At 41.1% G+C, this 15,219-nt stretch overlaps 1 protein-coding gene across 3 annotated transcripts in view; it reads left to right on the plus strand.

Annotated features, from left to right (window-relative positions):
- The window catches only part of LOC119147250 (sodium channel protein type 5 subunit alpha-like), a 217,113-nt gene that overhangs the window by 107,885 nt on the left and 94,009 nt on the right, over positions 1 to 15,219 (plus strand). For all 3 annotated transcript variants that reach the window (XM_037385963.1, XM_037385960.1, XM_037385962.1), the window contains 4 exons: positions 3,219 to 3,351; positions 6,888 to 7,126; positions 12,066 to 12,239; positions 13,671 to 14,027. In XM_037385963.1, coding sequence (XP_037241860.1) covers positions 3,219 to 3,351; positions 6,888 to 7,126; positions 12,066 to 12,239; positions 13,671 to 14,027 — 903 coding nt within the window. The remainder of the gene's footprint in view (positions 1 to 3,218; positions 3,352 to 6,887; positions 7,127 to 12,065; positions 12,240 to 13,670; positions 14,028 to 15,219) is intronic.

The following is a 15,219-nucleotide window of genomic DNA, read 5'->3' on the forward strand; positions in this document are numbered from 1 at the left end:
TCCCTCAGTAATTTCAAGATTTTTAAGCAAATCACCTGGTTGGAAACTTTATTTCCTGGAAAAAATACTTGATTGTAAACGGCAAGCTGGCTATGTGATAGATTAACAGCTCTGTTGGGAAAGAGACTGGTCCTCCTGCCAAGAGCACAGCAGTGTTCCTTACACCCCACCATTGCCAGAGCCTGTGTCCTGGCTCCAGCGATGACCCTCTGCTGCCTGCCGGCTGGCAGGGGGAGCTGGGCTTCAGGCAGCTGGGCGAGCAAGCGGCTGGCACTTACAGCAGCGTTTGCTCTGAGCATGGGCCAGCAGCAAATTTACCCCTCCAAGGTGAAGGAAGGAGCCATCACAAGGCTTCTTCGGAAATACCCCTGTGTGTGTGGAGGTCAGCGACTGCTAGCAGTCCCCTTGGCTGCAGCAGAGCTCCTGAAGTCCTGGGGACCGCTTCTCATGACATGGGTCACAGCACTGAGAATGCTGGGCTGGAAAGAAAAAGAGTGACTAAAAAACTTGTTGGGTTGAGAATACTGCATCAAACCTAGGGAAAAAGCCAGTTCCCTGCTTTTTTCCCCTATTATTATTATTGTTATCATCATCATCGTTATCATAATTATTATTATTATTGTTATTTATGCAGGACATGCCAAACCTTTTTAACTTGAATTTTTCATTTACACGCCGGTTTAGTTGAATAAAAAATCAGGAGGAATGAATCTCTGAATGTTTTTCCTTTGACTTTTTACCTCTGCAGTGAATTGTTTTTGCACCTGTAAAAAGTGGCTTTCAGAGAAAGGCCACCAACCCATAACTTTTGCAAAAGCACTTCTGCCTGCATAAAGGGGAATATAGTATCCTTCCTGACAGTCAGAAAACTGGTACTTCTGGGGATGGGACTACCTACAGACATGCTGCTGGTACATCCTAGGCTTCCAGTCAGATGGGATGGGAAGATTGTACAGTGTAAGAGTTAGATGATCCAGAGGAATTTGAGATTTGGGGTTTTGTTATGGTTCATTCTACAGACAGAGGGAACTGGAAGAGTCAGAGTTTTATTTGGCTTTTTTTCCCCCTTTTTTTTCTTTTACGTTTTTATTTTATTCTACTTAGAAATTTGTCTCCCTCATGGTTTTTTATCTCGTCTACTTATTTCTTTTCAGCCCCATGTATTTGTTATGTACTCCAAACTGGTGTAAACGATTATGCAATTTTGTAGATGCTTTCTTCATTAATAAAACATTTGTGGTTGTTTCTTTGGTTTTTATTGGATATTTTTAAGGCGAAGGGCATCAAGTGAACTAATGCATCTGAAATACTGTTCCTGGTTTCCCCAGCTCCTAAAGCAAGGACAGAGAATTTTCTTGTTATGTTATGCACAAGCAGGAGTCTCTTTGAATAGGTTCTGATTACACCTCTGCTTTGGAGATGACTGAATCATTAACTGAATGGACGAGCCGATTGTTTTAACAAAAGAGAATGTTTTAGAAAGGAAAAAAAAAAATAAAAGCTGTTTTGAAGCATTACTGCTTTCTTGGCTTAGCTAATGTTTTAAGTGCTTGCTTTAATGTTTTAAGTCCTTACTCTTCTCTGGTCTTGCAGCGATTGGTATTTTTAACTACAGTACTTTGAAGTGACCTGGGACCAGTATTCTAGCTATTATTTTCGGTGTCAACCTGTGGCCCAGCATCTGTGTCCTTTGTGACCATCTGACAAGGGGATGTCCCCTGCCCTGAAGAGGTCACACTCCAGACAGACAGCTCGTAGGGCTCCAGCGCTTTTTCCTGCCATTCTCACAGAGTTGCCTTGCTTGAAGAGCAGTTTCGGTAGAGAAATGGTGAAGAGGAGGGATCCTGAGTCCCTCTGTGTGCTGGTGGCAGAGCTGTGGAGTTGCTGCCCATGGCATATCTTGGTTGGCATCCTGGGTGCTACTGGGGGTGGTTAGGGCCATTTCAGACCCGAGTGGTGAGAAGATCCAGAAGACTGAATCCAATTCCTGTAGCTCATTTGACTATGGAGAGGCAAAAGCAGCTACTCTGACATCTCTATAAACCAGGAGTTATCATCTTCATAAGGATTTCTTCTCCTTTCACATTTCCTTGAGCTATACTGCAAGAGCCATCAGTACCCATCTATCTACAGTGCATCTCTCTTGCTTACATAGTGTATCAGAACTCACAGCCTGTATGCTTGGAGGAGCAGGACAGGCTGTTAAAACATTTATTTTGTGAGAGTGAGTGTCTCAACCAGGAGGCCTGTGACAGAGAATGATGATGAACCTGGCTTTCCCAAATCCTTATACCTCAGCCCCCACCTTTCCTTCTGCCTGTGGGAGAACTAGAGGAGTAAAGCTAGTGGGATTTGTCTCTGTATAAAGTGGGACCTCTTAATAATAAAAGTCTTAACATCTTGCTCCTGTGAGCTGACAATATAAAGTATTTATTACAGTGTGTGTCTGCAGCTATACCGTGTTTCTGGCTGACTTCTGAAACCCAAGCCTTCAAAAAGCATAAAACTAATTTAAAATGAAGCATTAAATAAAGACAGATTGGGAGTTCTGTTTTTCTGGTATTCTATTTCTTTGGGTTTGGGGCTTTTTAAAAAACTTTTCCATGAGAAACATGAAAATAAGAGAGCTTGGGTTATTTTTTATTTTTTCCTAAGAAAAAAAAGAAGCTGAGATTCTCCCCTAATTATGGAGCTTCAGAATCCCTGACACCAAAGATCACCAGAATGACAATGTGTTCCTGAGATTTGGCAGTGTTTCAGAACAAGAGAAAACATGTGTTGAGGAGTCAGTTTGCTTGGTATGATATCAGAAGCCTGTAATGGAGCTGTTGCCCACACCCCTTTTTCACTTCTAGCCGTATAATTAAACAGTTAACACATTTCAGAAATAATGGATTAATTAATGTAATTAAGCAGGGCTTCTTTCACAAGCAAAGTGCTTGCTGAAGCAGCACTGCTGTTTCTCTGGCATCAGAAGCATTCCTTTATTTTCACCTGCATCTTTCACTGGAAAACGTGAAGGTAAAGGGCAGGACAAAGTTTCCAAAATTGCTCAAAGTGTCGTTTTAAAAAGCAGTACTCTGTCAGCATGTGTCTAATTGGGAAATCAGTGAGCTTTGGACTTTTCAAATGGGAAAAATAGTGCTTAGTCAATTTTGAAAATGCTACCATATCTGCCTTGGTTTTGTTCTGCTGATCCAATGTGTTCATTTAAACAGACCTCTCCCTCAGATGAGGCAAGCAAGAAGCAGCTTTTAATGCCCCACCGCCCGTCGGTGGACCACTCGGATGAACCCTTTCAGAGGCAGAGGGCAGTGAGCGCTGTCAGCATCATCACCAGTGCCCTGGAAGGTAAGACATGTCTTTAGTTGCCCAACTCAAAGCCATATGCATCTTGATTGGCAGGAACAAAGTGACACCTAATATTAAACAAAGAACAAAGAACCCTAATATTAAACTCTCATTGTTTTTCAAGAAGGCATTATAGAAAGTTATTGCGACCCCTATGACAGAGGTAATGTTGTAACAGAAGGCAAAATAATAACTGCCTTACCCATGGACTTGTAAAAATCCTGAAAAAAAATAATGCTGGCCATATAACCAAAATCAGATCTGATAAGATTTTGTGCTCCCGTGGCATTTGATTACACAGGGCTAATGAAGATGCAGGGTGGGGGAGCACCAGACTGGGTGACTGTAGGTACATTTCTATCTCATCTCTCCAGAGCTGATGCAAAGCTTGGCATGTGCAGTCACCAGCTACATGAAGAACTTCCAAGCTGTGGGGGAGGAAAGTCTCCTCCTTGCAGAGCAGCTAATGGGACAGTTTGGTGGGTGTTTGAATCCCACTCTGAAATTTAAGGATGCTCAAAGGACCCATTTGTCCATGCAAATATTTCCAAGCAAATGTTTCCATTGCTCATTAGGCTGCTCATTAGGTGAAAGGGATTTCCCTTCCCTTTCTTTCCACATACAGGAACTTTGCACTTCTCTTTCACAAATTCATGGATAGCAAGACAACAACTTACAGCAAGACTTCACATTTTAGGTTCTTTACATGCAGCATGAAAGGGCTCCTTACAGTTCCTCATGTCTCCTACATTGTAAATTGAAACAAGATACGAGGCAGCAGCTAAGAGTATAGGAAAATGTTTGTCAAGAGCACAGTGTGCAGCAAGGGAAATTTCGGATTCTCCTGCAGCCTCACTGTCTGTGTTAGTGAAGAATAGAAAGGCAAGGCAAGCCAGAGGGGCTTATCTGGGAGATACCTTGCAGAAAGGGACTGGACCTAGCCCTTTGGAGACAGCCCAACATGAAACCACAAAGCCCTCCTTCTTCCTCAGCTTTTTACCATCGCCTGTGGTTATATTCACCAGTATTGTGCCCAGTAAAAATACATATATGTTTAAATAAATAAGGAGTTGTATTCTTAATAGGTAAATAATAACTTCGATGTATTCCAGTGTTTAGTTTACTCCACATATTATTTGTTCTCTGAGGGTTTTTTAGCAATTAGCTTTGTGATTGATTTGCTTCTTTGCAGTGTGTCAAGAATGCCTAAAAGGTCTGAGTTGGACCTCTTATTTATGTAATGGTTATTTCTATTATTTCTTACCACAGAAACAGAGACCATCAAGTCTAGGGTAACTCAGAGGATGTACATATTTAGCTTCATATGGAAAACTGTTTCAATCCTTATCAAAGGTTTCCTAACTCCCAGGCTTTGATTAGTCATTGAAACTGAATACGTGTTAACAAGAGGAATATCGAATAAGAATAAAATGTATCACAGGCTTTACCTGTAATAATAGCTCTATAATTTGTGCTGAACTGCGAAACAGCCAGACCAGTAATCCCTTCCCTTTCAGTTACCTGGTTTCTCCTCTCAGCTCTTGGGCAGTCATCATCTGGCTGTTTTTCCCCAGACATTGTAAAGCCTTGCAGACAAGGAAGGACCTAGGCTTTTTTTCATTTAAAAATCAGAGTAAAAATACCTCCAATACAAACTTTGACTGTGTTTTTCTGACCATTTTTTAAAACAATATAAAGTAAAAGAAAAAAAGTTGAGTCCAATTTTACTCTTCCTTTAGCAGATTTTTTTCAAAAACACTATTAAATCTGTTGCAATTTCCAAAGATCACCTATGGTGGGAAAGGATGTGGCTTCTTAATTGATTTAAACCATTTTAATGCCACATCACTGTCAAAACAGGACAATCACACTTTCCTCCTTCCCTTGCTGTGCTCTTGCAGTTTGATTTGACTGTACAGTTGGTGTTCATTTGGGTCAACCGGTAGAACCAGCTCACTGAGAAGGTCCAGGAGCACAAAAACTGGCAAAAGGACAGAGAAATAATATGTTGGTGAGGGTGAGAGGGATGAAACTACCCCTTATAGCAGCGACTTGGACTTAAAGGGGCTTGTGTCCTGTGAAGCCTCAGGAAAAAGTCACTAATTTGATGTGTCCACCACGTAGGTCCCCAAATTAATAACAGTGGAATAAGCAGGGTTGCTGAGGAGTGATTATGAGGGGTATGGATGTAGTCAGGTGTTTTCTGGATTTACCTGGAAAATTAGAACGTTTAGGAAGTGACTCCCTAAACTATTACTTTCAGAGGTGGCTTTCCAAAAAAATGCAAATTTAGGATTTTGCATTGAAATTGTTTGGGTATGGATGGTTCTCACATCCTTTTAGAGATTTACCTCTAAACGTTCTGTTTGGAGGCTGGAAAGACATAGTTATTTCTCACAAGCAGTTTGGTTTGCCAGAGATCTTGGAGCTGTGTAAATGCCTGTGCAAAACCTGTGCATGTAGGATATCATCTGATACTTTGAAAGCTTGCTAGAAGACACCTAATACTGTAGTTCTGTTGTGCAATGAAGAAAAATGCCCAGAGAGTTCATCCTGACGTGAGAGAGGAGGCTGTTTATAAACCGATTGAAATAACAGCCTTGGCTAAAGTTTTCCTGTTATCAGTGCAGGTTCTAATTATATAGACTAAAAATGTTATACAGCATTCCATGCCCATAAAGGAATCAGAAAAGGAAAGCATTAAGCAATTCCGCTAATCATTATCATTCAGTCATTAACTGTCTTTTTTGGCTTTTCTATTTCACCGTTTAGCGCAAATTATACTTATGAAGCTATTTCAATTCTTTTGTGCTCAAGGAAAATGAACATATAAAGGTTGTATTTTAGGTAATATTTTAAAAGCACCTTTAAAAAGCACACTGGAGTTTTAGTAGCATTTTCAAAGTGACTTATGCACTCCCCTGATTTTGTATGTGGGCCTTTCAAAAGAAATCAGATGCTTAATGTGGTTTTGGATTGCACATCAAGAACAGAAACCCTATTGATAACCAGTGATGATCTGGCTTGCAAGTGCTTAAATCAGCTCTAAATATTGGATTTAATCTCTTTCATCTCTTAACTGCCTTAAAAAGTGTTACTTAAGATACTTCTAAAATGTGACCTGAGGATGAAAATAACGTATTCTACTCCAAGTTAAATGAAGGCATTGTATTCTTATCCATTTGAACTTGGCAAAATGGAAAACAGAGTAAAAATCTGAGGAGATATATATATATATATATATATATTAAAAAAATACTGGACTTTACATATTTAGTGTGATTGTCCCTTTATGCTTGCAACACTTTTAAAAGGTTATTACTTTCAGAATAGGTCACTGTCTACTAAGTGCAGATCAACTGGCAAAAAACCCCGAAGTGTGTAGTTTGCCAGCCGATTAGGAAAAAAATACTTTTATCCTAAAAAAAAGTTTGGGGTAATTCAGGGGTCTTCCTCTATGTTATGAGTCATTTTAAGTGTTCTCTTGTCATATAACTCGGTGTGAATTGACTGTTACTTTACTGCTTGTGACTTAGAGCTTGAGGAATCACACCAGAAATGTCCTCCCTGCTGGAACCACTTTGCTGTTAAATTTCTCATTTGGGATTGCTGCCCACTTTGGCTTTTAATCAAGAAATTTGTCAAGTTTGTGGTAATGGACCCATTTACCGACCTCACCATCACCCTGTGCATTGTGCTGAACACGCTTTTCATGGCTTTGGAGCATTATAAAATGACGAAAGAGTTTGACCACATGCTTTACATAGGCAATCTGGTAAGTGAATGCAAACTTGAAGTGCTACCTGAGATGTGTTTGTCACTTTTTAAAGTTTTAGCTGCCGTTTGGGAAGACCCTATTTTGATATGCTCTCAGCGTTGCTTGGCCTATGACATGTCATAGAATCAGAGAATTATTTAGGCTGGAAAAGACCTTTAGAATCATAGAGTCCAACTGTAAACCCATGTCAAGCAAGTCCACGTAGTCACCTCTTTCCAGGGGTGAAGAAAAATGAATGAAGGACACAGGTCTATTTTTATTAAACTGACATATTCTAATGTTATTAGTAACCATTAAAGCCATGTTTCTGGGCTGTTCCTGATAGTTATCTACTTTGTATCTGTTTAAGGAAACAAGATAAGAGAAAGGTTAATGAGGTTTATTTGGGATTTCTGGTAAAGCAATGATAAGGCTGCAGTTCTTTGTGACTAATAGTGACTTTTAAAAACCCAACAACAAACAAAAACCCAAACAAACTACAAAAAAACCCAAGGCAAGATCTTGGAGGGAAATAGAGTGGTGTTTGATTGTAGCTGGATATGTATGCAGGAAGGTGCCTATGGTACATTTTCTGTATGTCCTTGTATGTCCCTCTGTGCCTCCCTGCCTTGCCCAGCAGTGTATGCTGGGTCCCATGCAAGCCCCCAGGCAGAGGGGACATGGAGCAAAGAGTGACTGATGCTTTGAGGGGAAACTCTCCATGTGCAGGCTGGAGCAGCCGGGGATAGAGCTGCGAAGTAAGCAGAGACTGCACTTCTCCAAGGAAAAGCAGAGTGACAGATCTGCAGCCAAACTGCAGGGACAGCAGAAAAGCCTTTCCAGAGGCGATGCGGTACAATTTGTTACCCCAGGGGGCCACTCAAATTCTGCAGTTAGTACAAAATGGAAGCTTTTTCTTTAATCTTCTTTCTCTGAGTTTATGTTTGAAAGTTACTGTGGTTTACTGCTTTAAAACTTAGTGTTTAAAATCCTTTTAATTTTAGAAGGGTGCGTACTGGAAGAGGCACAAGCCATCTAGCTATGGCGTGGTGGAATTGCCCCTAACATCTAGTGGTAGAAGCAGAGATATTCTGTAATACCATAAGTATATCTGGAGTAACGTGTAATGTGGATGCTGCTAAGTTTGCATTGAGAAGGTCACAGTGGAGATGAAAAAATCCCTTTATTTCTGTAAAAACGAAGGCTGCAGTATCTCAAAGTGGGATTCACCTTGCCCAGCTTTAGATACTTACAGCGCAGGAATCTCTGAGCCAGTTGCCTTTGTCTCCCTTTGAAGTCAGTGGAGAGTAATGGACAATTTCAAGGCACGATTTATGTGATGTTTTAAAGACATTTACTTTTGGATAAGGTGAACTATGTCCTGGAGGCCAGTGACTATAGTGACCATCGACTAGAGTGGGAGTATGCAGAGACACCACAGATGCGACATCTGCCTTTAGTGAGAGGCATCCTACGCTGGCAGGTTTAGGTGGGTAGTAGCAATAATCAGGCTTTTTCAATCAGTCCTAGCATATCTGGTACATCATATATGCATTTTTTTCTTTACCCCTGTCGTTGTTATTCTCAGCTCTAGGCCTCCTTGGCCAGGTTGAGCTGCTTCTCCTAGGCTGTGGGACCAGTCTCCAGTTTTTCAGCTGCTGTGTCTTGGCAAATCTCCCTCTGTTGTTGTGCTGAGCAAAAATCTGTTCGGGTCTCTCTTGCTTCAAACCCATGCTCTTACGCTCTGCAGAAAGCAGTAGATAAGGGTAGCTCAGAAAGTCATCTCACTGGACTGCATCCAGCTCTACTTTGCAGCCAGCCTTCCTTGCTGTTGCTCAACGATTTGTTAGCCTTCTAAGATGACTTAAAAAAACTCCTTCGGACCCAGTATCCACCAGAGCAGGTGGCAACGTTGCTGTTTCTCCACCTGGCACTTGGGATAGTAAATGTGTCTGCTCCTTGCTCTGCTTTTGGTGGATCAGCTTCTCCCTTTGCAGACCACAGGCAGTGAAACTTTAGCCCCTGGCATCCCTCCTGCCAGCACAGCTCCTGCAGACCTGCTGGGGCTGAGCAGGACTGTGCCAAGTGCCAACAAGGCAAGAGACACAATGACTAGAGGGAAGAATTGCAAAGCAAATTTTGCACAATTTTGAAAAATAAATAAATAAATGAATAAATAAATCTCACTGTGAGTTTCTCAGCACTGCCTAAAGCTATTTCTCCTCTTCAAGCTAAAGTGTAAAATAAGCAAAACAGCTTGCTAATATTTTTTGTAGCAGGCTGATGGCATGGGACTCCCCTTCCCCTGAGATCCCAGGATGGGTTTGTGAGAGGCCAGACCATCCCAGCTCCCTCTCACCAGCCTTACTACATAGTTACTTACCTCCATAATTGGATTGATTGCGAGTAGAGCAGGTCAGAGGAAGGTATCTCCATTTTGCGGAGGATTTTGCAGAGTCATTAGTAATGAAAAATGACATTTTTTGCAGTCTCCTGTGCAAGTGAAGGGAGTCCCAGCCCCAGGGCAGGCTGCCAGGTGACTGCATACCCTAAGCCGCAGGCTGCCAACCCCTCCTCTGCCCCTGCGCGGGCTGGCTGTCACCTTCCCATTGCATCTAACCCTCCTGTGATTATACTAGCATTAAATGGGGCCAAATATTAAAAAGGGCAGATCTTTGGCATTTGTTCCTCAAAACAAATGTTTCTGAGAGAAAGGAAAGAATGAAAGCAGAATATAGTTGCGTTTTCTCCAAGAGCAATTCTTTGTCTGCTGCCAGTCATTGGAGATCTCCCGTTCTAATTGTCTATCTACTTCACGCAGCATCTGCTACCTTCAGACTTTTTTAGTTCATCAGTTACAGGAATCAACATTTTCAAATATGATCAGGACAGCCAAGCTCATGTACATCTTTATGTCGTTCATCTGCCTATGCAGTGGCACCATTTAAATAATGGGTAGATAGAGCAAGATTCCCCCAATATTTTTTTCCTTTTGAACTTCAGATACCATGATACTTTATTAAAACCTAAAAGGCTGAAATTATAGATAATTTTTTTTTTTTTTTTTTTTTTTTTTTTAAGGCAAAGTCTTCCAAATCAGCAGTGTCATGCTTGGCACTGGTGGGATCTTAAGTTACTTGTTTCCTTTCCAGCCTTGATCATATTAAATATCCAGCCTCCTGGACAAGTGCAGTCACCGCGTACCAGGTGCCGGCAACCTGACAACTGCCATTTGAAATTCGTAGCTGGTACCCGTATATGATTCCTGATGCCTTTAAGAAGGCTCAGACATTTTGCTTTCTTACTGTGACATTTCTTTCTCAGAAGGCTATTGATTCAAATGATTCAGGCAAAGAAAGTGATCCTCCTGAGTCATTTCTCAGCAAGACGGTTGCATAATGTTCGCAGCGTGGTAGCGTGGTTTTTAAGGCAGTCCCCTGGATACAATTTCACAGACATCCAGTTTTGTCTTGTTCTCTGTCCGAAGGGAAATTGGAGCGTTCTGGTGGGAATCTTTGGTATTTCTGACCACTGTGATTCAGAAATTGTTGGGTAGATAGAAATATGAGACAGGGTGTTGTGTTAGGTTCTTGGTATGAGGTGGTGATGGGATGTTGTTATAGCCTAAGGTTTTGCTGCAATGCAAGGTATGATTTTCTTGATGAGAAAGAAAAGGTATTTTACATAAGGAATTGTGTTAAATGGTCACTTGGAAGAATTTATTCCTGAAGCATTACAGAGTAAAGTCAGGCATTCCTCAAATGCAGGCTTATGACTATTTTTATTCCTTAATAACACAATTATATAATCATAACTTTTCCTTCCACATCTCAATGGGTTTCTCATCTCTGTTGCTCAGAGTTGATCGGTTTTGCTAGGATAATGCTGCAAATATTCAGCTTATTGGAAGGAAAACATCTCTCCTTGACTGTATGTTATGGATATGTCAGCTCTGGATTCCCTTCTCTTTTTTTACCAACACAGTGCATTAATGTTGTTTGTTTCACAGAAAACCATGTGCTTTAATATACATATAGAATAGAGAATTTTTCAGAAACGTGAAACTCTGTGCAGCTTATGCTGGGACTTGGAATGAAAATAAAACTGTATATGAAGAACTTGGTGCCCACATTTTGTCATTTTAAGTTGACTGTAGCCTGGCTTTGTGCATTTAAACTGTTACTTAAGGAGGACAGACGAAAGGACAAGATCTGATTCTCTGAGATACTTTGCAGGAATGTGTTAAAACTGAATCTGCTGTCAGCAGCCTTCTGTTTCCCTCTCCCTCTGCCTCATAGGTAATATTTATATGTTGTTTTAAAGAAAAATGTTCCAATTAGGAGTTCCACCATATGACATTTGAACTGGGTCATAAATAAGCAATGTGTTCCCGGGATGCTATGAAAAGAAAATTGCTGTGACTATTTGTAAAAAAAAATAATAAATAAAATACCAGGCTAGGACTCAAATTAGAGTTTCTAATCACCTCCGCTGCCAGCAATAACCTCAGAATGACTGGAGGCTTGCATTGCCCTGGTATTGATAATGATAACAAAATAAAAAGGGATAATACAGCACATATGCTACAGCCCAAATACCCCTTAACACTCATGCTCCATTCATTTGGGTTTCTCCACTGAAATTAATAGATTTAACCTTAATAAAAGGCACCTTTACACTTTCTTTTTTATCACTGGGATTACGCAGATGATGGAAAGAGATGGAAACGTATGTTCCAATCCAGAGCTTGAACCCAGATGTCAATGTAAGCTTACAGCAGTGTCAAATATTACTGTAAAAAGACTAGACGAAGTTGTAATAGCGATTAAAGAATCACCTATGAAAAAGAAAGTATTATTGTAAAATGTCTATCCACTGTGTTCACTTCCATTACCGGAAAGTTTGCAAGTAAGGTGTGCTGAAGAGGTTGCTTTGACTTCATATTTTCTTTCTGCAGGTCTTCACTGGGATTTTCACAGCAGAAATGATCTTCAAAGTAATTGCCCTTGACCCTTACTACTATTTTCAGCAGGGCTGGAATATTTTTGATAGCATAATTGTTATTCTAAGCCTGATGGAACTGGGTTTGTCCAGCATGGGAAACCTGTCAGTTTTACGCTCCTTTCGACTGGTAATGGTCTTATTCTGTTCTTACCCCTCTTGGTTTATTACATATAAACTCTGACATGAATACAACATATTTTCTTAAAAACGCATCTGCCGATAAAGACTTAATTGCTACAAACTGATGAACAGTACATGACACTAATTACAGGCTGCAGGATAAATGGAATTGTTCCAGATTTACATCAGGGTAAATGAGAACATAATTTGATTCCTTCTAGCTGTGCCAGGTACTTGTAGCACACTTAAAATGTTTGAGTTCCAATTTGTAATAGAAATCTGTCATTTTATACCTGTACACCTGTTAGCACAGTCAGATAATTGATAGCCCAAGAAATGCAAGAGCCAGTAACTTGTTGTTTTAGAAGCTGTTATTCCTAAATTATGTTATAAACATGCCACTGTTCTTTTAAACGTTGTCAAAAGAAAATGTCTTTGAATTATTCACAGAGTGATTTTTTATTTTTTTTTTTCTAGAACTGATCAGCATAACATAGCATCTGTCTTTCACGGGAACTCCTTAGCTGTCAGCTCCTTTGTTATGCACAGGGTAGTGGTATTCTATTAATGAGAGACTGTTGACATATTGGAACAGAAAAGTAGTTTCCTTGCCAGCCTGAGATTTGTGTTGCACTTCATGTACCAGGATGTCCATGCTAATCATTCTGGCCATGATGTGGCTTCACAACTTGGAAAGACCAGGAAAATAAACCCTTATGGTTACATTTAACAGAAGGCTTTTTTTTTTTCCCCAAAAATTCTCTGCACTGCTCAAAAATGCAAATTTTTCACCACTGGTGTTAGGTGCTGAGGGTCTCCTGTCAGTTTTTGATCAATCCTTCTTCAGTAGACCTGAAATTAATCCTTCAGTTGAAAACACAGCACAAGGGTTAGGCACCATTTACATCCTTAAAATAGGTCTTAAGTGGGACGTGGGTTGTGCATAGACTGCGTGATCCTCGGCACAGAGGTGATTTTCACCCTGGGAGCTAACAACTAATAGCATCTGGCTGAGGCTTGCTCTGAAACACAGAGGAATTGCTTCTCTCTTTGTGGGATCAAGCCCGAAACCCCATCCCACCAGATGCCTGCCAGACTGTTTAATTTGAGGAGGAAAAGCAATGTAAAAGAAAATATTAAGACCTGAGATTTCCTCCTTCCATCCTCTCCCCACCATGACACTGGGGGAAAGAGCCTCTAAAAGCACATCCAGCAAGACAGAACATAGCTCTGGAAAACTTTATTCCCATCCAAGAAGCCCAACTGATATTTTATTAATAGACGTAGTGAGGTTAATAGGAGGTATAGCTAAAATCACCTTGTATCACACACACTGGGGTATTTAACATCTTTCATGTTTTAACCACTTTAATAATTGATTGGCTGAAATGTCTGTTGCTTCTGTGAACTGACACTGTTGTTTATGTTTTGTTCACAGCTGCGAGTCTTCAAATTGGCAAAGTCCTGGCCGACCTTAAATACGCTCATTAAAATCATTGGTAATTCAGTAGGTGCCCTTGGTAACCTCACTCTTGTGCTGGCAATCATCGTCTTTATTTTTGCCGTGGTAGGAATGCAGCTTTTTGGGAAAAGCTACATTGACAATGTGAAGAAGATAAGTACAACCGGCAATTTGCCACGGTGGCACATGAATGATTTCTTCCACTCGTTCCTCATCATCTTCCGAATTTTGTGTGGGGAGTGGATTGAGACCATGTGGGACTGCATGGAGGTAGCTGGGCAGCCACTGTGCCTTCTCGTCTTCTTGTTGGTCATGGTGATAGGAAACCTGGTGGTGAGTTCTCAAAATGTTTTTTTCTCCCTTTCATGGTGGGTGTGTGTTGTGACCTGGAAGCAGTCATTTAGGATGTCAGTTGGGACTGACAACCTAGTTCGTGATACCCTTGGACTGAATTAAAGTGGAATGACACCAACCAACCAGTTTTATGATTTAGTAATACAAAATACAAGACGTGGTTAGGTACGATGTCTCAGTGGTGATTACTTTAACTGGATAAGCAAGTCCTGTGCCGCGTTGTTGCTTAGATCTGGTCATTATTCCATAAAGAGTGAGAGAAGAGGAGAAGGGGGTGGGGGGAGAAGAGATCTCAGCACCCACCGGATCCAGTGGTGTCCCTTTAGTTCTCTTTAGTCTTGGTGGTGGAGGTCTCACCTGAGCGTTCACCAATTCAAGTTTGATGCTCTTGAGAGGACGCCTCATTTATGTACAAGGCAAGGGTGCGTGAGCCTGTGTCTGCACAAGCTCAGCGCGTCAGCGGCGTCGCAGGGGCTCCTCATCCGTGGCTGTGAGGGGTTTAGGCAACCCCTGCTGTGCACATGAGTGGTTGCCTTGTGTTACCACAGGAGTTTTTTTCCAGGATGGGAAGCGCTAGCTAGATCTCACTTTCCCAAGACCTCAAGCCATGCTATCCAGGACAGCCTGGTGGTTACCGAGTCAGGGAGCTGCAGCTCACTTTGCAGCTACAGCTTGTTTCAGCTCCTCTCCAATCTGAGCAGAACAGCTTTCTGCAGCAACTCTGCTTGAATTTGAGCAGTGATTAATGTTTAAGGCTATTATCAATATATTGGTTCCTTACAGTTGTGCAGATGTACCATTTTTTTATCCAGAAATAGCAAATCTCACATTGCTACGTGTCTTTAATTCAATGAATCAAGTTGTCACCTAGAAAAACTTGTTCATACCCCAAATACAAAATTGCTAGCACTGCATAACTAATTAGGAATGAAGGCTTTACTGTTTTTTGCAGAACAGATGTTGTTTTACTAGAAGAAAGGCACGTGGGCTGGTTGTAATGATTTTATTTCTTAAGCCATTCATGGGGCTGAAGGGCTTCCAGATCTGTTTTCTATACAGGAGTGAGTATCACCTCGGCTGTCACTATACTGGGAGATGGTTTTATTTCCTTTCATTTTTGGTCCGGAACACGCGAACCTTACAGCCAGCACAATGACTTTGCGTGGAGTTT

Source organism: Falco rusticolus, chromosome 4 (genome assembly GCF_015220075.1).
Source record: "Falco rusticolus isolate bFalRus1 chromosome 4, bFalRus1.pri, whole genome shotgun sequence".
NCBI lineage: Eukaryota > Metazoa > Chordata > Aves > Falconiformes > Falconidae > Falco > Falco rusticolus.